The sequence below is a fragment of the Vombatus ursinus genome, unplaced genomic scaffold, assembly GCF_900497805.2.
Source record: "Vombatus ursinus unplaced genomic scaffold, bare-nosed wombat genome assembly UNPS02014811.1, whole genome shotgun sequence".
Lineage (NCBI taxonomy): Eukaryota > Metazoa > Chordata > Mammalia > Diprotodontia > Vombatidae > Vombatus > Vombatus ursinus.
In genome coordinates, this window is record NW_020954589.1 from 12,497,141 (window position 1) to 12,518,841 (window position 21,701).

General features: G+C 39.0%; 1 protein-coding gene across 2 annotated transcripts in view; it reads right to left on the reverse strand.

Moving 5' to 3' along the window:
- Positions 1-2,200: 2,200 nt before the first annotated feature.
- Positions 2,201-21,701, reverse strand: part of SLC26A8 (solute carrier family 26 member 8) — a 178,911-nt gene continuing 159,410 nt past the window's right edge. For both annotated transcript variants that reach the window (XM_027876188.1, XM_027876187.1), the window contains one exon: positions 2,201-3,007. In XM_027876188.1, the coding sequence (XP_027731989.1) occupies positions 2,591-3,007 (417 nt within the window). In that variant the 3' untranslated portion in view covers positions 2,201-2,590. The remainder of the gene's footprint in view (positions 3,008-21,701) is intronic.

Here is a 21,701-nt window from a genome sequence, read left to right on the forward strand (position 1 = left end):
GGGGGGCATCAACTGACTTACAAACTCTCTACTCAATGAAGATTGGGAGGCTGGTGTTCATCGGTTCAGAAACAACTTTTGAACTAATTCAATGTTCAGTAAGAGATTATGCTAGAGATATAACTGTGTCATGGATGGGGAAGTGATCAGAACATGGGTTTTAGATCATTTTTAAGGTCACTTCTGGCTCTAACATGCTATGATTTTTGTGATTATTAACTTCTTTGGATTATACAATTACTCTTTTTCATTAGGGCCGATGATCGAGAATTGATCATGGGTGTAACAGAGTTACAAATCCCTTAAGGATTTTGTTTGTTTGTTTAAATCACACTGGCTAAACAGAGTAAAAGCTGTCTGGTACTACCTTCAAATAGTCTTCTCCACGAATCCCCAGACTTTGTAGTATTAATGATACCACTTAGTTCTTCCTATACAAAGATGATGCTACTGTGACCCTGCCTCCAGCAAGCTACATGTGCTTTGAGTAGTATTTTCTCCCTGCTAATGCAGAAGGGTTTGTGATGATCCATCCATACTCTTATCTAGTCCCTTTGTAAATCAATCAATCAACAAGGATTTATTAAGTATCTACTATGTTCCAGGCACTGAGCTAGGTGCTGGGGATACAAATACAAAAGTGAGACAGTCCTTGCCCACAAGGAGCTTACATTCTGCTGTGATCAAAGATACAAAATTCTGAAGGCAGGGGTGCAGTGTGTAACATTGTTTCAAGTCACCTGAGGATTAAACCTAGAATTTTACTCCTATTAGTATCATGCTGCAACCAGTTGAATTAACTAGCCCAGATAGCACCACTTGAAAGTATTGGAAGTGGCTTAGCAATTTAGGGTTTTCGTTTTTTTTAAAACAATTTCTAAACAAACTGAGACCTTTTAATTATCAGCTCGCAGAGCCCTTTCTTAGATAAGCTTGATCGTGTCCATTTATCATTTTTTTAAAATGGTGCCCCTCCCCCCCCTTTATTTGATGACTATGGCTAGGGCTGTGGATTTCTAATGGACTCCAGTGGAACTTTTAATAAGGTGATTGTTGTGAATAATCCAAGTAGCCTCTCAAAGGCACACATATAAAAATTATCACAAGCATGTGTAGAATGTGCACCCAGCCCATATTCTAAGTGTGCCTAGGACAGCTCTTCATAGATTTGCTCATTATTTTCTTATTTAAACAAATTCTGTACTTTAGGACCTTGTGTTTCTAAATTCTAAACTCACTTATATAGGTAAGATTTCCATTATGAGGTTTGGATTTTAGTACTTTTCTTATTTTGTCATTTTATTACCATGCTAGTATGGCATATAATGAACTAGATTATAAGCTGCTAGGGGGTAAGGAGCATGTCATTTTTGGGGTGACTCCTGTAGGCACAATGCTGCGCACACAGTAGATGAACAATAAATACTTGTTAATTAATGGATGTAGTCTCTGAGGGATCAGAGAGATCTAAGTTCTAACAAAGATTATTAAACTGAGATACGGAGAAAAGTGGGGCTCATTTGCTAAGTGACATTGTTGAGATTAGAACCATGCACCAACTCCCTCTGGCTGGACTCAGCATCAGCAATTTTTTAAAAGGGGAAGTTTTTTTGATTGAGCTTGGGCAGAAATGATTGTATTCAGTTTTTTTCAAGTCACACATTCCAACAAAGAGAGTTCTGTCACAAGTCATACATTGCAACATGTTCCAAAGAAAATGATTAGGCTTTCCAAACCTTCAGTTAAAGTGATGGAAGCAGAACTAGCAAGGAACTGTTAGTAAGAGCTCCATTCTGATTGCATCTCACTAGTCTGCAATGCTGGGTCTGGGGCAGGACTAGATCCCAGAGCCCCTTTCCCTGACAGCATTTAGCCTCAGACTTTTAGGACCTAATAAGTTTAAAATCTTTCAATTGAATTAATATTTGTAAACCCGCTGGCAAGCTTTCTCTTCCACCAATCTCTACATCCTGGCAAAACATCACCTACCTGCCCCACTATTCCCTGCTCTTTCCTATGATAATTGTTGTAAAGAAGCCTTGCCTAAGTAAAAGAGCTGCTAGATTTCCCTTTCTCCTGCTAGCAGTTCCTTCCCATAAACACACATCATGTCTGGATTCTCTCCTTCATATCCTCTTATAGCCTCAGAGTGCATAGGAGAGAGAAGAGGCAGGAAGAATACAAAACCTTTTGCAGAATATAACTAGAGCTGCGTATTTTATTTGAACCTCAGTGTTTATATGTAGAGGCTGATGGTGGGAGGGAGAGTGGAAAGGAGCTATCAGCAATGGTCAGCCAGAATCTCCAGGAACTTTGGTGACGCTTAAGGACCCATAAAGAGGGAAACATCTGCTATGGGTACTACAGCTTGACAAATGATTAGAGATCCAGTACTATGTCTTGCATGTTAATGATGTGATCTGGGGGTCCCATCCCCATCCTTAGCATGGGTCCATGTCTAATGTAAGTACATGGATGAGCTACACGGTCAGTATTGGATTAGTTATCAATCAACAGATCAAGGCCCCCATGACTAAACAATTCCTATTTGGGTGGGGGAGAATGTCCCATGGGACATCATAGTGGAATGTTAGGATTTGTTCGAGTATTTCCAGTTCTGGTCCCAGATATCATGGCATTCCCTTTTTTGGGTGCCCCTATTTTCCCAATGGCATGGTCTTTGGTATGGCACTTCATATGGCTGATCATAAGTGTTGTGCTCTGTTTCTGACTCTGTTTCCATCTCTGTTTCTGTTCCTGTAGCATGGTGCATCTCAATCTCAATCTCAGTCTCAGTCTCAGTTTCTGGCCCTAGATCAAACTCAAGTTCTGGCCCCAGATCCAGCTCGGTCTCGAAGTTCGGGTCCATCACTGTCTCTAGCTCCACTCTTTCATTCAGGTCTTTAATATCCGGCTGTATATCTGGCTGATAGATGTGTTTGAAGGTTTTCTCTTTCTTTGGCGATATTAAGCTTTCTCCACTCTGTTCAGAATGGTTCGACTTCATCTTTCAGGATGAAATGCAAACAATTACTTGGGTTATAGTTTTCAAATACATTTAACTTTTTAGCTTAAACAATAAACTTTTAAAAAAATACACAGTAATTTATTTTTCTGTATATTCCCTACAAGAGCAAAACAGTGAGTTTCTTGCAAAGGACAATGCATCTTGCCTTAGCTAGTTCTTTACCCTTACTGTTAGTTATAGAGATCCAGTTGATTGATCATCCTATCTAGTAGTCCACAAATGGCCTCACTTACCTTTCTATCCAATTTAGACCCCATAATTGGTCACATGACCAATAATGCTCTTGATGGTCTTCTAGAACCCATCTAACTCTTGTCCTTGCCAATCCCAAACTGTGGGTAATCCTTACTTTCTCTTTTCTCTACTCTAGCTCCCAAGTGGTCAAACATTGCTGGGGAAAAAAAAAGCCATGAATCCAGGCTGATTCATGCTCCCTAATGACATCTGGGCCCTTACTGCTTCTCAGGAAAGATTTATCCATCACTTGTTTACTCTCTACCACATTCCACAGAGCTTGTTCCAAACCTTTTTCACTCATCTCAAGTTGCCAATCCCACAATGGCTTCTTTACTTTGGGCTTACAGCTTCACCTTCTATTTTACTGAGAAAATGGAAGCCAAATGACATAAGCTCTTTCAGCTTTCTTCTGTTTATATTTCAAAACTGTTCTGTTATTTTCATCCACCCACTCCTCTCTTTTGTCTCAGAGGTATCTCTGCTTTCCAAGTGCTCTATCTGTGTTCCTGATACTATTCTCTTCTTTAAATTGTTCCATTGATTATCTATCCTCTCCTTCATCTTCAGTCTCTGACTTTTCACTGGTTGCTTCTCTGCCTACAAACACGCTCAGATCCTCTCTCTACATTCTCTCAATCTAGCTAGGACACCAAGCTACCATTTTATCTCCAAATCTCCTTTCATAGCTAAACTCCTAAGAGTCGTCTACACTTAACATCTGTGCTTCCTTCTTCATTACCTTCTACTCATCTTTTAGCCCCTTGGGACCTGGTTTTTGCTCTCACAATTCTACTGAAACTATTCCCTTTGAGGTTAGCAATAATTACCTGAGAAATCCAATGACTTTTCCTAACTTTTCATTCTCCTTGACCACTTTACAACATTTGACTTTGTTGACTAACCTCTCCTTGTAATTCTGCCTTGGTTTTCATGAGGCTTCACAATTTTCTTTCTTTGACCACTTCTTTGTCTACTCATCTGTCACATTCACTTCTTCCTCTTATAGGCATATCCTAAGGTTTTGTCCTTAGCCCTTACCTCTTTTGTCCAGCACTTTCTCACTAACCCTCAAAGTTTCAATTATTACCTCTGTGCAGATGACTCCCCAGTTTATTTCTCTAGTTCTGGCCACTCTCCTAAGTTCTAATGCATTTCTGATGGCTTGCTAGATACCCCAGCATTGGATATCCCTGCTGCTATCCTAGTACTTCAAATTAAACATTTCTTAAACCGAATACACTATTTTTCTTCTCCATATCTACTTTTCCTGTTGCCCTTAATGTCATTGCCAGAATATTCTCCCAGTCATTCAGGCTCAAAACCTGGGGAGTCATTCTTTATTCAATTAATTTCAAGGAATCTTTATTGGTATCTTCTATACTCAGAACTAAAATTTTGCTAGGTACTAGGTTAGATAGAAAGTTTGGATAAAACATGATCCCTGATCTCACAGAGCTTATAGTCTAGTAGGGGATGTGATCGATGGCTTCTAAGTCTATTATTCTGTGACATATTCACAAATAACAATAGAACAAGATATTATGTGATAAATACATAAGATATACAAGTTATTATGTTAATTCAATGTGGTAAGAGGTTATTACTAATTGTGAAGACAAGGAAAGACTGACCAGAGGAGTTGGCATTCAAAGTGAACTTTAAAAGGATGGGTAATAAAGAAAAAGGATGGGTAAGAATTCTTTAGACAAAAATGGCACTCTTCCCTTCTTCCTTGATCACTCCCCTTCCTCCATCTAATTAATGGCTAAATCCTGTTGATTCTGCTTTTGCAATATCTCTTATGTCCATCTCTATTGGCAACATTCTAGTTCAGGTCCTCATTATGTGTGGCTAGCACTATTGCAATCTCCTCCTAAACTGAAGTTCCTACTTGTGATATCATCTCTTTCCACTCCAGTTTATTCTATGCAGTATAGCCAGAAGAGTTTTCCTAAAGCACTAACCTCATCCTTAGTCTTTGCCCTAAATCTTCCGTGACTGGCTTTCTATCGCCTGCCAACTAAAGGTAAATTATTTTTAGCTTAATAGTCAAAGCTCCTCATGACCTGACCTACGTAAATTTCCAGCATTATCTACCACTACCCTTCTATGTAAATTCTACCCTCTGAAAGACTTCTTGCCATTCTTTGCATTCTTTGCCATGTTGTCTTTGTACTTTTACTCATATCATTCACTTTGCATAGAATATACTCTCCCTATCTCTGCCTACAGAAATCCCACTATATAGGAAGCTTTCTGATGAGTCAAGATTTTAAAATGTTATTTGCTTTTAAAGATAGAAAGAGGACAATACAAACAATGATGAATATAAACGTCTGACAAGAACCCTGTCAGAATGAACTGAGGCTTTTAAAAAGTGACATGAACAACAGAAAAGGGCTTAGAACTTTTAAAGCCCCTTCAGAGAGGAAAAAAGTCTAAGAAGCATATTAGTCTACTTCTTGGGGAAAAAAGTATAAAGCGAGTAAAAAGAAGGCATAGATCATAGATTTTGAGCTAAAAGGGACCTCAGAGGGTCAGGTCACACAAGTAGTAAATAGTAGAGGCAGGATTCAAACCCAAGCCTTCCCCCATCCAAGTCTATTTACTCTATACTACATCACACCTCCTCTTAAGAGAAAACAAAAGTACTCAACTCTGATTTTATTTCCCTCTTATCCAACAAGGAAAACAATCTTAAAATTTGAAAGGGGAACCAAACATGTTTAAGAGGGAAATGAAGTCCTAAATAATGAGAGGGTTTTGCAGACTGGCATAAAGGGACCTATATTTCTTGGTATTTTAGAGGGATTCAACTGCTAAATCATAAGCAGGGTCTATTTAGAGGCTGAGTCATAACTGGGTATTTTTCTGGAAGGTAAGCAGAGGGGACAAGTGAGGTTTTCTTAGGGAGATCTTAGACTGTAAGCTTCTTGAGGGCAGGCATGCCTTTCTTTGTGCCCCCAGTGCTTAGCACAGTTCTGGCACAGAGTAGGAACTTAATGTTTATTTACTTTGACTGAGATCTGGGGAACAGGTATAGGAACTGGAGTCAAGCAATCAGCACATGGAGAGGCCAAGTTACTGTAGTGAGAATCAGAGACTGAGTCAGGGTGTCTGATAAGGGAAATCCAGGGAACAAGGACCAGTGGCAAGAAATCAAGACATAACAGTCAGTCATAGAAGGGATTAGGAGTGTAAGTCATTCCTGGTGGCTGAATGTGCTTGTTTAGCATGTTTAAGCATCAGAACTGACTGCTTGTTCTCCTGCCAGTCTTCCACCCCTGAGCCAGTTATTGGGTCTAGATGCCACTCCTTACTGTAGGGAGCCTCCCTGGGCCTTAGGGTTAGAATTGTGGGGAACATGAAAGTGGAAGGCATGAATAGGGAGCATGTTCCTGGTGGACTCCCATTTATTCCTATCTTTCTTAATCAAAGAGGTATTGGATTTGCCTTCTTCAATGCCAGTAGTGTTTCTTAGACCACAAACTCCATTTGGCCACTAATTACTACTGAGAGAGGTTGTGAGGAGCAAGAATGAAGACCAGGGTCTTTGTGAGTATTAAGGAGCTCTAACTGGTAGAAAACAGGAGTCTAGCTGGAAGGTCACTTGATTCATGGCATGTATTGTTGAGGAAAACCAGACATCCCACTTTTCCAGTTTCTGGGAAGGTTGGTTGGTATGGAGTTTCAAGATTCAGAGGCAAATTTGGTCATCAGCCTACAGGGGATCACCAGAGGATCAGTCATGGTCTGGAGTATGTTTATATATAATATTCTCAACAATCTCTAAGGTTTGTTAAACTACTGTGGCTGCTTCAGTTCTTCTACATAGCACATGCATGCTAAGATGGTAGTATGAGTTGCAAAGAATGGGAAGAAATGAGGGTAGAAGCTATAGTTCAAAAAGAATGACACGAAAAACAAACTATAAACTGAGTGGAAGAGAAAGTGGAATTATTAAAACAGAATTTATCAATAGCAAGTAAATTGGCCCAGTTAACTTGAAGTTAATTCATGAAGCATTGGAGCTATAGCTCCAATACATGAGTGGTTCTTGGTCACCAATCTGGGGGATGACACACAGCAGAAAGATCAATTAAGTAAGCAAGCAAATATTTGCTGAATGCTTTCTATGTGCCAGGCAGTGTGTTAAGCACAAGTGACACAAAGACTAAAAATAAAAAGTTTTTGTCCTCAAGGAATTTACATTATATTGGGGAAAACAGCATGATTTGAGCATCTGTTATCTACCTATCATCCTATATTTCTCCCTTCTCTTCTTGGTTAAGATCCTTAAGAAAGCTGTCTCTACTAGGTATGTTACTTCCTCTCTTTTTCCTTCTAAAAATTCTGAAGTCTGGCTTCTAACCTAATTTTTCAACTGAAGCCTTCCTTTCCAAAGCTACCAATGATCTCTTATTTGTCAAATCTAACAGCCTTTCTCAGTCCTCATCCTTTAATCACTTCTCTGCAACACCTGATGCAGATAATCACCCTCTTCTCCTGGATATTATTTTCTCTCTATTTTCATGACACTATTCTCTCCTAGTTCTTTTCTTATTTTTCTATCTGATCCTTCTCAGTATTCTTTGTAGGATCTTCGTCCAGGTCACAAGGCTCTGTCCTGGGCCTACTTTTCTTCTCCCTACTTATTTAGCTTGGTGATCTCTTCAGCTCCCATGAGTTCAATTATCTTCTTTATGCTGATGATTCATGTAAATATGAATCTATGAATCATATGAATATATGAAATGTATGAATCCTCAGTATAAAGAATATACACACACACACATACACACATATACACTAAGTAGGGCAACTAGGTGGCTCAGTCGATAGAGTACTAGACCTGGAGTCAGGAAGACCTGAGTGCAAATCCAGCCTCAGGCACTTTCTAGATATGTGATCCTGGACAAGTCATTTAATTTCCATTTGCCTTAATCCACTGGAGAAGGAAATGGCAAACTGCTCCAACATTTTTTCCAAGAAAACCCCATGGACAGTATCGGCATGCTATGGTCCATGGGGCCACAAAGAGTCAGACACAACTTGACCATAGAACTACATCCATCAATCTATCTATCTATCTATCTATCTATCTATCTATCTATCTATCTATCTATCTATCTATCTATCTATCTCTAGCCCCACCCTCTCTCCTGAGCTCCAGTTTCACATTATCAAGTGCCTTTTGAACATCTTGAATTGGATGTTCCATAGGGATCTCAAAAAGTTAACATGTTCAAAATTGAACTCAGTATCTTCTCTCTATATTTCTGTTGAAGGGTACCACCATCTTCCCAGTCACTCAGGCTCACAACCTCAGCACCATCCTGAACTCCTCACTTGTATTCACCCCAAATATAAAATTTATTGTCAAGCTTCATTGTTTCAACTTTCACAACCTCTCTTATATACATCCCTTTGTCTTGGCTCACACAGATGTTGCCCTGGTGTAGGCCCTCATCATTTCACAATGATTACTGTGACAATGACAATGGACTATTACAATACCCTTCCTACCTCAAGTCTCTCCCCACTCCAGTCCATCCTCTACCCAGCTGTCAAGTTAATCTTCTTAAAGTGCAGGTCTAACCATGTCATTCTACCTCTCCCCTATTCAGTAACCTCAAGGGACTCCCTATACTTTCATATCCAAATATTAATTCCTCTGTTGGATATTTAAAGACCTTAAACACCTAGTCCCTTCCTATTTTTCCAGTCCTTCTTAAATTTGCCTTCATTCCATTTACTCTATGATCCAGATTCATCCCCTGATTTACTTAAGTTCCTTGAACACAACACTCCATTTCTTGACTCTGGGTCTTTTCACTGGCTGTCTCCCAAACCTGGAATGTTCTCCTTCCTCACCCCTACCTCTTGGCCTCCCTGCTTTTCTTCAAGACTCAGTTCAAATCTTTCCATCTGTAGGAAGTTTTGCCTGGTCTTCTCTAGTACTACTGCTTTCCATCTGAGATTAACTTCTACATAGATCTGATCTACACATAATTATTTACATGTTATTTCCCCCATAAGAATGTGAGTTCCTTAAGGAAAGAGACCATATTTTCATTTCTTTTCTTATCTCCATTCAGTGCCTGGCACAAAATAAGCTTATTGACTAATTTTCCATAAACCAAATATATTCAGAATATATGTCAAATAAATTCAAGGTAATTTTGGAAGGGAGGGAAACTTGGGAACACTAGGGATCAGGGAAGGCTTTATGAAGAAGGTGGTGCCTAAGTTGTATCATGAAAGAAATAGGATTCTGAGAGGCAGAGATGACATGATGAATGCATTTCAGGCATATTGGGGACAGTGAGTATGAAAGCACAGAGAAAGGACATGGAGTTTTATGTTTGAGAAAGCAGCAAGAAGACCAATTTGGCTGAACTGTAGAGTGCAGGAAGGGGAGTAATATAGAATACAATAAGGCTAGAAAGGTAGGTTGGGACCAGATTATGAAGGGCTTTAAAAGCCAAACAGAGGAGTTCATATTTGTTTGTGGAGGCAACAGGGAACTATTGGAATTTATTTGTCATAGGAATGAACTGATCTGACCTGCACTTCAGGAAAATCACCTTGGTAGCAGTGGAGAATGAATCATAGAAGATAAAGACTAGAGGCAGAGATACTAATTAGAAGCCTTTTGCAAGGATCCAGGTGAGAGGTGATGAAGGCTTGAACTAAGGTTGTGTAAATGGAGAGAAGGGTTTTTTTTGTTTGTTTTGTTTTGTTTTGGTGAGGCAATTGGGGTTAAGTGACTTGCCCAGAGTCACACAACTAGTGAGTGTTATGTGTTTGAGGCCAGATTTGAACCTGATCAGGTCCTCCTGACTCCAGGGCCAGTGTTCTATCCATTGCGCCACCTAGAAGAGTTTGGATGATAAGAGTGGAGGCAGAAATGACAAGATTTGGAAACTGAATGTACATGCAGAGTAAGTGTGGATGAGGAATCAAGGATATTACTCAAGTTTTGAGTGAGAGTCTAGAAGGATAATGGTGCCCTTTGACAGAAATAGGAAGTTTGGAAGAGGGACAGATGTGAAGGGAAAGATTACAGGTTCTTTTTTGGACCATTTGAGTTCTGACTATCTATAGGACATCTAATTTGAAAAGCTCAAATTAGTGATGCATGACTGGAATCATAGAGATAGCTCCAATATATATAGTTCCAAACTATGTATTCAAGGGCTTGATATTTACACCCAGAAGTTATCTGCATAGAGATGATAATTAAACCCAAGAGATCTGATGAGGTCACCACAGTTTGAGAGGACCGACAGTAAAGCAGTTAATTCACCTTCTGCCAAAGAGGTAATGGAATTAAAATACAGAATGAGACATATTTTTTGGATGTGACAAAGTGGGACTATGCATATTTGTTTTGAGAATTTTCTTTTTTTTGGGAGAGATATTAATGCTTGTAATAGATACATTTAAAATTTTAAATGTGGGTATCTCCCAAGGTTCTTTCCTGTCTTCTCTGAAGTTAATACTCTCCCTTGGTAACCTCTCCCTCATACGTGAATGTGACAGGGGGCCCAGTAGTGGCACCTGTCCACAGTATAGGCTTCACTGTTCATCATCTGTTACCTGACAAGCCTATTTTGTTGACATCATGTAGAACTTGACCCTGACTAGTTTCAAGGGCTCTCAAGACCTCACCACCACCACCATGGACACCTCAGTGGCCTTGCTGGGTGGGGTGATGAACTGAGGATCTAGTGGGTGAGGTACCAAAACTAGGCCTCAGGTAGATACTCTAATTAATCAGAACAGCTAGAGAAAGGGCCAGTTCCCCTCATGAAAATTTATATTTGGTCACTTCTGGGTCATGTTACAAACAGGATAGAGGACTAGATAATTTCTCTAATCCTCCTGACCTTTCAAACTTTGCCAAAATAAGAATTGCAAACATGAAGTAAACCAAATGCAGTGTCTCCCCAGGTTAAGACACCAATATCCCTAACAAGGTAACAACTTGGTGAATTAACATCATAGAAGGCTAATCCCTAATTGCTCAAATTCTCACAAATTACCTCTTCCTCCACCAGCCCCTCCCCCACCATGTTCAGGTAGGGCTGCACAATAGGACCCATGGGATTGTGCTCTGGAATCTATTGAGAAATTCCCTTCCTGCTTCTGCTATCTCATCTAGCGCACTCCCTGCCCATGCTCTCACATAACTATTCTGTTGCAACAAGCAACAGACCTCAATTTCCTGTCCACTCCCTCCCCTTGCAATGCCTGCCTCCCCCAACCTCTCCATTGTGGGGGAGATACAGGAAAGCAGACGTTTGTTCAGCCTGGGGTGGCAGTGCTCTGTGCTCAGCCAGAGAACTAAGTGAATGATATAACCTCTGTGAAGACTTCTCAGGGTGGTGATGAAAAGACTGTCTCAAAACTAGAGATAGGCTCTGAGAGAACAAACAGGCCATAAGTTTAAATTACCTAAACCTATAGGAATTCAGCCCTAAAAACTCCCTCCTGATTGCCACTGCCACGTCAGCATTAGGTATACTAAATAAGGACATGTATGTTTGGATTGGCTATACCCTGTTTCTTTGTTCTTTGGGAATGGGAAAGATTTTCGCACCTAGAATGTAAGCATGCCTCTCAGCCAATGGAAGTAAGGGATAGTGGCGGGGTGGGAGTTTCTTGTTTGCGTTAAGATATATAACCTTGCTTTGTCTTTTGTGCCTCGCCTCTCTCCTGCTGGTAGTGTACTGGAGGAGTAGATGCCCCTTCCCGGGAGATTGTAATAAAGAGTAACTTTTTGCTTCCACCTTGAGAAGTCTCTGAATTTAATTGTGTTAGAGTCGCTGTACCATACAGCTTTGGAAGTTCCACTGAGATTTGCCCACCTGTGAGCAAGATCCCTAAATCTGGACCATGAGGGTTGGGGTACCACCAGAGATTTCTCCAACAGCCCTCAGGCCAGATTTAGGGTGCCTTCACTCTGCTTGGTTGAGAACTCAAAGAGAGAGCTCGGGGAAGCAAAAAGTGAAAGAAAGTTAAACTCAGGACAACAGCAGGATTTTGTGAAGTTGGTCGGCTGCAGACAGCAATTAAGGTGCATTCGATCAGTCACGTAAGTTGTACGCGAATAGCCCGGAGGTAAGTGGCTCTCATGTCTCCTTATTAGTAGGTCTCTGACCTGGAGGGAAGGCAACAACCCTCGACCAAATTCACTAATTGCTGAGTCTTTGACTCAGGGTTTTGAGGTGACTCTGCCCGGCCAAATTTCTGGTGACATTGAGGGAGCACTCGGGTGACTGTGGGGAGAGGGCGACCTCTTCTGGTGATTAATTGTAATTGTTGAGTCAGTCTCTGACTTGGGGATGAGAGTGATCTCTCCCCATCAAATTCCTTTGTGTGTTGCTCATTAGTAGGAGAATCATGGGCAAGGAACAGTCTAAAATAGCAGGTCAGAAGCTGCCATTTGATATTCCAGAAGATAGCCCCTTAAGGGCTAGGTTTAGTGATTGAGATGAATTACCAAAAATATAGGGAACAAATTGAGTAATTAAGTACACTATCAAAAAAAAAAAAGACAAGAGAATATAAACAGGATTTGTTTCGTGACTTTGTTTCTGTTTGTCATTTGTCTGTGTGTCTGTGTAGTCTGAGACCCTGTCGGGTGTGGGGACTGCAGCTGGATTTATTACTTGGAAAAAAATGTTTTCTTTCTTTCTCTCCCTGTCTCCCTCCCTAATTACAGCAGCCTCAGAGGAGTGGGTGGATGGGAGAGAAAAAGAGAGACAAACACTTTATTATTTAGGTTATATGATTGGTAAAAGGCAAGTCGAGAAGGATCTTTGAAGTGTCAGGTTAGAATCAGAAAGAAATAAGATATGTGCAGTTTTAAAGGGACTTTAATCAAAGTCCATCAGAAGGAAAGGCAGGAAAGTTTAAGCGTGTGGGAATGAAAGGAGTCTGGGTAGGAAGAAAAGTATAAGCTATTTGTATGAACAGTGTGAACAGAGGGTTTGAGAGTAAAAGATTTGGAAGCTTTTGGAAATTGTTGGAAAAAAAAAAGATTTCTCTCTCTCTTTACATTCTAACTCTGGCCAAGTTTTTGAATGTGAAGGGAAAGACAAGAAAGAAAAGGGGAGAGTGCTTTTCTCTGGATTTGCAATTCTTATGTCCCTTCAGAGTTCAAAGCTGCTGGGGCCTTGGTGGGTGTAATTTGGGTAGAAGAATTGAAAATGAAAATTTTGCAGCTCATTGTGATTGGATATTGTTATGTAAACTGGGCTGTACTTATTGGAACTCTAGAGGCCTTCTGCCTAAGGGGAGAAAATTGATTACATTGATTCAAATTGTTGAAGCCTGAGATTCTCAAGTGGGTGGCTGTATCTGATAAGCTGCTAAAAAGAAGTGGGACTTTTTCTTAGTTCCCTTAAGGAAGTAGGAAAGAAAAGGAGAATTTAGAGCAGAAATTGTCACCACCTTTCTTTTTTAAGGGAATATATAGAAATTTGTGGAAAATATTTCCTTTTAAAGGGCCGAGAGTATTGGATTTAAAACAAAAACACTTTTAAATGTTTATCATTAGTGATTATAAATTCAGATCTGATTGGATTTAAGTTTACTGTTCTATAAAAAAAATAATAATATTGGTTGTTATGAGATGTGGCATTATTAGTTAATGTTAAAAGTTAAAAGTGTAATAAGAGTAATAAGAGTGATCATTTCTATATGCGATAATATGGAAATGCAATTGATGTTATCTGAAGTTTATTGTTTAAGTTATTACTGTATTTCTAAATTGTATTGTATTTCTAAAACTCTTAGATTGTAAAATCTGAGGGACCATTATGAGGTAGAAATGGTGTTATGGTTAGGTAACTCTTGACCTGCAGGGGGTCTTTTAGTGATAAAGATGAGATAATTTGAAAACTGTTAAATACCTAGTGAGGTGTATTTGGTTATAAGACTATGATAGTAGATTTTATTTTAAATCTTGACTATTATAAAAATGTATGGTGGTTTAAAGTTATAGTCTCAACATATTAATGATGAGATGAATGATTTTCTGTACAAAGTGACTTAGAAGTATATCCATCTAAGTTGATAATGGGTCATTTCAAAGTTTATTGCAATTGTGGAAATAATTTTATAATGTATGCCCTGTGGTAATGATGGGGTGGGAGTCTGGGCCCCAGAAAGGAAAAACCCTGGACTTTCCCACATGGCCAAATGTCTGGCATTCTTCTGAGGCTATAACCCCATCAACTGGTCTTTCATTGTGGCTACACCCAATCTCTCCTCCATTGTCTTGCCTCCTATGGCCCCAGATCACTTCCCACCCTTGGTCCCACCTAGGCTCCATTTCCTACCCTTGGTAATTCTATTCCCACATGGCCAAATCTCTGGATAATCCCATCAACTGGCCTTTCATTGTGGCTACCAGTAAAAAGACAATGATGGGCTAGCATAGATAATAGGAAAAAGCCCAGTCTATAGGGGTTGGAATGGTCCCTGGAGGCTGTTGGACCAGGTGAAAGGGTTCAGAAAGAAAGAAAGATTTTTATTGGGTCTGTTTCAAGTTTTAATATACTGCTTACTTGTTTCTCAGTTTTCTTATATGATGTAATCTGGTAAGCAATTGTATTAGTTATGTTGCTGAAAGGGCAATTTCTTTTATAATCTAGAATGTTGTTAAATTAATTGTGCCTTCAGGAAAAAAAGAAAAAGGAATGAATCCAGGCTGTTGGGGCATTCTATATGGTCCTGTTTTGTAACATTTCCTTTTAAATATTGTAATTTAAGAAATGAGAACTTCCAAGTTTTGTCTATATTTAAAGGGAAGTTTTATCTGGGATTATCTGGCTTTCACTTATGAAGTTTAAAGTTGTTAACTAAGCTATTTGGAGTTATTGTTAAGTCAAGCACTGGTAAAAATGTTTTGTGTGTGCATGTGAAAAGAAACCTGGTAATTATGCAAAAAAAAAAAAGATTTTGTAAAACCTCATAATTCTTATAGGCACCTTTTGACTACAGAATTTAGGTAATTAGGAATTTTATGGTAATTAGGAAATTGTAAGCTGTTTTTGAGAAAGGGAGATACTTTCATAAAAAAATGTTTTGATAAAATCTTTGATATTCTTTTAGAGGGCCTACTAAATTTCTATTTGCAAGAAAATCATGTCCAAATCTACTACAAACTTAGAGTTTCATTCCTGGGTTTGTTGTGTCCTTGGACTGGACTTAACTGGGTGCTTTTAGAGAAACAGTCTCAATGGAAGCAGCATCAGAGATCTAAGGCTAGTGATTAATTCTAAAGCATGTAAGCTGTAAATAGCAAAGATCTTACTGTTTTGATCGTATTTCATTCCATGGCCTAGCAATAGTTAAAATTACTGTTTGAACTTATCATATGTATAAGGATTCAAGTCCTAAAAGTGTCTCATTCCTTCAGATTAAGAATGGTTAGAAAGGAATAAATAAGCTTGAGAAACAGAGAGCAAATTTATTTAGAATAGCAACTTATGATCTTAATGGAAACTTTGTTTTACTCAGGACGTTATTAGGAATTAGAACATGTGTAAGAAGTTATGCAAACTACTTAGAGCTCGCTTTGGAGATGTTCCCCAATTAAACTATATTCCCACATGAAAACACTGATAGCAAGATAGGAATTTGCTATCTAAGACCGTGGGGACTGTTAATGAACTATTATTCTGAGTCTAACTCCGGGTATGGTTAACAAGGAAGTGATGGAGCTACTGACCCATGACGGTCAGCAGTCTGCAAAGAGGTTTGTGAGCTGCATCTATGAGCTGCAAGAGGGTGTTCTCATGGGAAGGTCGGGAGAACGACTTTTCTGCATGGCTGAGGTAGGATTCTCCTGACTCAATTTCCCCACTATGACGCCTGGCAGACTTTAAGCCTGGCTCAATGCAGTTGGTCATATATATGTAACTTCTGCCTGGAGTTGACATGACTCTAGGGAAGCATTGTTCCCTTACTTTAGTTATGTTCTTTCATGGCAAATTCCTGCAATCATAAGTTTGTAAGCATAAATATCGAATCTATTAAACAATAGATTGATGCAGGAATATCTGAGGCTATAGGAAGATGTAAGCATAAGATTGAGTTATTTGGCCTAGAATTTCAGAATTAAGTATTCAGTCTTGACATCTGTTACTAGTATATTCCTGTGTATAAGTCAGGATCCTTTAATTTCCCATAATGGTTATGATGAGGTCTGGAGGTTTGGAGGTGCTGGAACTCCAAGGTCACAACACGAGGGTCCTGCCTGAAGGAGTTCAGGCCAGGTCTTCTTTCAACCAGAGAGAAAGTTTGTTGGAGATAAACCATATAGGCCAGTTAAGTGAAGTATAAGGGTTTTCTGGGGCCCATAGACAAATGGAAGCCAGATTCTCTCCAGGGCCAGGCGCAAAGGTCTTGGCTTGCATCCATACCCCATTATTAGGGGATAATTAGCCAAGAGATTGTGGAAGTAGGATATTATTCTGTTACTTAGTTAATACTTAGTTAATGTTAAAGTTGTCTCAATTTGTTACAAATTAATGTTGAAAGAGGAATAACTTATGGCTTATCTTGTAAATGCCTTGAAAGAAGCATCCATTTTAATTAAGGATTATTTATTTGTACATGACTAGAAGTTGGGATTGTTTTGTTATTTGATATGTATTGGTTTTAAATTAACTACTATGTATTGGAGTCTGTTATTAATTCCTTAGTGGAATCTCATCCTCCTGATAGGGAATATGAATAGGAATGAATAATGAACTAATGCAGGGTATAGAACTAGAAGTAATTCAGAGTATAAGGCTAGGTTCTAATTTTTCTAATTTGAGTTTCTTAAAATATGACAATTGGCCAAGGTTCCAATTTTGACCTTGTAATAGTGGAGACATGGGGGTTGAGTTAACTTTTATTATTTGCCCTGGTTATTGGCAAGATAATTTAAAATTGTGTTAAGATCAATCTTGTAGGAGAGAGAGGACACAAGAAGGAGGATCTCTGCAGGAGGAGAGTCTGCTGGACACTGTTTGAATGGCACTTGGACCAGAGGACTTCACCAGATGATGTCTAGAATGTCAGACAGCTGTATGAGAAGAGACTTCTGAAGCTTCAAACGGACAAATTATTGTCACTTTTGGGTCTCTGTATCTGTACTTAATAAGGGGACTGCCCCCTTTTTTTTTTAATTTATCAATGCATCGTTCACTTTCTCTCATATTAAGTTCCCAAAATCCCCTGATGAAATGTTGCCCAGAAGCACAGCCCCAGATAGAACCATCACTAAGGCATTGCAAGGTTTAACCACTTTTAGCTGAGGAGTTGGCAGAGAACTCTGAGATAGATAATTAATTAAAGGGATGGTTAGAATATTAACTGCTGTAGGATGTTGTATAGTTCCATGCAATAAGGGACTAGTACAATGATTGATAATCTCACTAAAGATTATCCCAGTAGGACCCACAGTGGGAGTTCAGAGGGCAGGCTCTGGCAATATAAAGATGATGATTAAAAGTACCAATGAGACTTTCCACAGTGATGTGGCTTATTATGAATCTGTTAAATTAAGGGTTTTAAGGGAGCAGGTTTCATCAAATCTGGGGAATAATGATAGGGAAACAAGGACTATGAAAATGGGGGTGTGGTATGATAGTATAAAACAAAGTGGCAAGCTGGTTGATGAACTATATCGACAATGGTGTGAGAAGTCTTCAGACAGTATGAAATGAGAGGGGGGACTGAATGAGATACAACCTCTGTGAAGACTTCTCAGGGAAGGGTGGTGATGAAAAGACTGTCTCAAAACTAGAGATAGGCTCTGAGAGAACAAACAGGCCATAAGTTTAAATTACCTAAACCTAAAGGAATTCGGCCCTAAAAACTCCCTCCTGATTGCCACTGCCACGTCAGCATTAGGTATACTAAATAAGGACATGTATGTTTGGATTGGCTATACCCTATTTCCTTGTTCTTTGGGAATAGGAAAGATTTTCGCGCCTAGAATGTAAGCCCGCCTCCCAGCAAATGGGAATGGGAAAGATTTTTGGGCCTAGAATGTAAGCATGCCTCTCAGCCAATGGGAGTAAGGGATATTGGTGGGGTGGGAGTTTCTTGTTTGCGTTAAGATATATAACCTTGCTTTGTCCTTTGTGCCTCACCTCTCTCCTGCTGGTAGTGTACTGGAGGAATAGATGCCCCTTCTTGCAAGATTGTAATAAAGAGTAACTTTTTGCTTCCACCTTGAGAAGTCTCTGAATTTAATTGTGTTAGGGTCGCTGTACCACACATAAGGAACAGAGGTCACTGAGATAGGGTGCCAGCATTTGGGTTCCATGAGGCTTGAAGAAAAGAGGACTGGCATATGACTGAGGCCAGTTCTATTCCCCTGGAAGTCACTTAGGACAGAGACCAAGGCTGGTAAAAAGAGAATCCCTCAACCTGGGAAGAGGCTGAGATAGCTTTGAGATTTTGTCCCTGGGGAAACCACCATCAATAAAGCAGCAGTCAGAAAATGAGCAATAGGGGAATATAAAGAAAAAAGACTGGCATTACTAAAGATCTCAGGAGGAAGAAAGCTCAGGTAAATACCTTGAGCATATGTAGATAAATTGAAAGGGAAGATGTTAATAACAGAATGGAATGTGCTTCTAAATGAGTTCAAACATCTCTGAAAAAATATTGCAAGACAAAGGAAAATGAATTAACACCTAATAAAGCAGAGGACCCTGTGGATGAAAGAAAGCATGTAACCATAGCAAGATGTTCCCTGAATGGTTTGAGAGAGAAATAAGAAATGCCAAAGCATATTTTATAGCCTACATAGCAAAAATAATTGGCAGCACAAAAAGAAAAGAGAACAACTGACTTGGAATGCAAATATATAGGAGTGAAAGACAACCTAGAAGAAGAGAAGCAAAAAGCAATAACATTAAAAGAAAACACGATCTCTGTACATGCAAAATATATTGACCTCAAAGACAAGATGTGTAGAGATAATTAAAAGACCTTAGGTCTCTCAGAAAGACATGACAAGGTAAAACAACAACATGAAAACCATAATGTAAGAAATACCATGAAAACTTCCCAGAACTTCTGAACACACACAAAAAAATAAAAATACCAATTTGAAAGAATCTACAGATCACCATTGGGGGAAACCCTAAGCTGTAAACTCTAAGGCATATAGTTAATTCAACAATGCCAATGACAAATAACAAATTCTACAAGCAACCAGGAGAAATAGAAAAGAAAGTAAATCTGAATAACACAACCCTATTCTGTACCCACCAGAAACCACTGAAAGGAATGGAATAATGTGTTCTGAGGAACAAAGGAGTTCAAGACACAACCCAAGATGACAAATCCTGTAAACCTAAGTCTAATAATCAATGAAAAAAAGATAGACATTTAGTAAAAGGTTTTGAATCATTCCTACCAAAAAAAGACACGATCATATTGTTTGCTTTGCAAACACCACAGACAACAGAAACAAAAGAAAGGCAAATAAACAAAGCAACTAAGGAAGGAACAAATAACAAAATAAATTACACCAGAAAAAAGAAGAGAAAGAGAAAATTAATTGAGTTAAAAACAATAACAAAAGCAACAACAACAAAGTAACAACATAGGGACCATTAAGAGATTTGTTTTTAAAAGTATACAAGGAGACTAAGGTGAAAGTGGAATTCAAATAGAAGTTACAGTGGAGGTACAAGTTTGAAACATCATGAATTAAATTTTCCAACACCCTGCCTACATACTTCTGTGAAATGAAACTGCAGAATGGGAGAGTACATAAAAAGGGAGAAAGGAGGAAGACCATGGAGAGAGCTGAGCATGTGATGTACTCTAATTAAGACAACAGTAAAAACAATAAAAGGAAAATAACTTCTGTAGTCTCTTAGATTGAAGAGGCCTGTAGGAAAATGGGTGAGGTGGCAAAAGAACAGAGGTAAAGAAAAGAGAAAATCTTTTTAATGTGGGAGGAGGTCCCATTGTAGCACACTCCCATGATGAATGGGGAGAGATATTCTATAATGCAAAATAAGAATGTTGCAATGTGGTATAATCTTCAGCTATTTGCAGCTTAGAGATACCACTACTTCTGAGAGTATTATACCTCTATAGACAGCATCTTGCCTCAGAAGAACAGGAATCAGAGCTCCTAAGGACAACTGACATCCAGAAGGGTGGGAGGGCATGGACCCAGAGAGATTTCAAAGCAAATGAGAAAAAATAGTCATGGAGAGTTCAAGGTGTAGTGATGAAGTACATATTAATGAGGAATACAGGAAAATTTCTACCATGGAATACTATCATTTCTGTCTCTTGCATGAATTGATAGTTATAGAGGTGAGGCATGAGAGAAAAAAAGGAGGGTGGTGGAAAGATCTCTAACATAATAACATAGAAACTTTTTAGAAAAGGGAACTTGGAAATAGGAACCTCAGAAGCTTTAATTCCATAATAAGTACAACACTAAAGAAGGAATAAAGAGGTATAAGGACTATGAATCAAGGGATAAAAGTCTAGAAGAGGCAGAAAAAGAAGAAAATTTTAAAAAGGAAATGAGAGAATAAAATTCTTTTTAGAAAAAGGGGCAGAATATGAAAAAGAAACTAACAGAAGAAATTGAAGAAGAGAAAACTTTAAGAGGAAAAAAGGGAAGCATTATATAACTAGATGAAAGCAAGAAAGAAAAGGGAACAAATGTGTTAAACAAAACTCCAAAACTAGGAAAAAGAGTGACAAATGTGGGTGGGGAGGGACCTTCTGGGTAAGGGAAGAGGGCCTTTAGGGACTTAAAGTAGATTAAAGAAAATAACTGAGGAGACAAAGTACTGTTTCTATACAGTAAGAAAAATAATAAGAAAAAAATCCTAGTTCAGAAAAAAATGAATGGAAGATATAAATATAATTGTCAAAACTTTAAATGTGAATGAATTTTAAAATGCAATGAGAATGACAAATTGGATAAAAAACCAAAACCTTGCACTCTATTGCTTGCAAGAAAGAGCTAAAAGCAAAAGCATAGGAGGCAGAGACAAGACACTGGAACAGAGGCAGGAACCCAAGAAAACTTTCCCAACATTTCCCTCCAAACAACTTTAAAATAATAAGTCAAATTAAATTTTGGAGAAGCATAGCAGCACCTGGAACATTCAGACTAGAGACAGTAAGGATGTTGGACAAGTGGTCAGAAAGAGATTACAGGAGACCCTTTGCTGGTATTGGGTGCAACTGGTGCTAACTGGCAACTCTATTGCCCATACACAGCTCTGGGTTGCAGTTCCAGGGCAGAGAGGAGCACTTGTGGTTGGCCACAAGGGAGCAGGAGCCCTGGTCCCAGTTCCAGGGGTAAAGGAATGATTGGGATTCCCTGTGACTTCAGGGGAGCAGGGGACCTGGTTGCAGTTCCAGGGAGAAGAGGAGT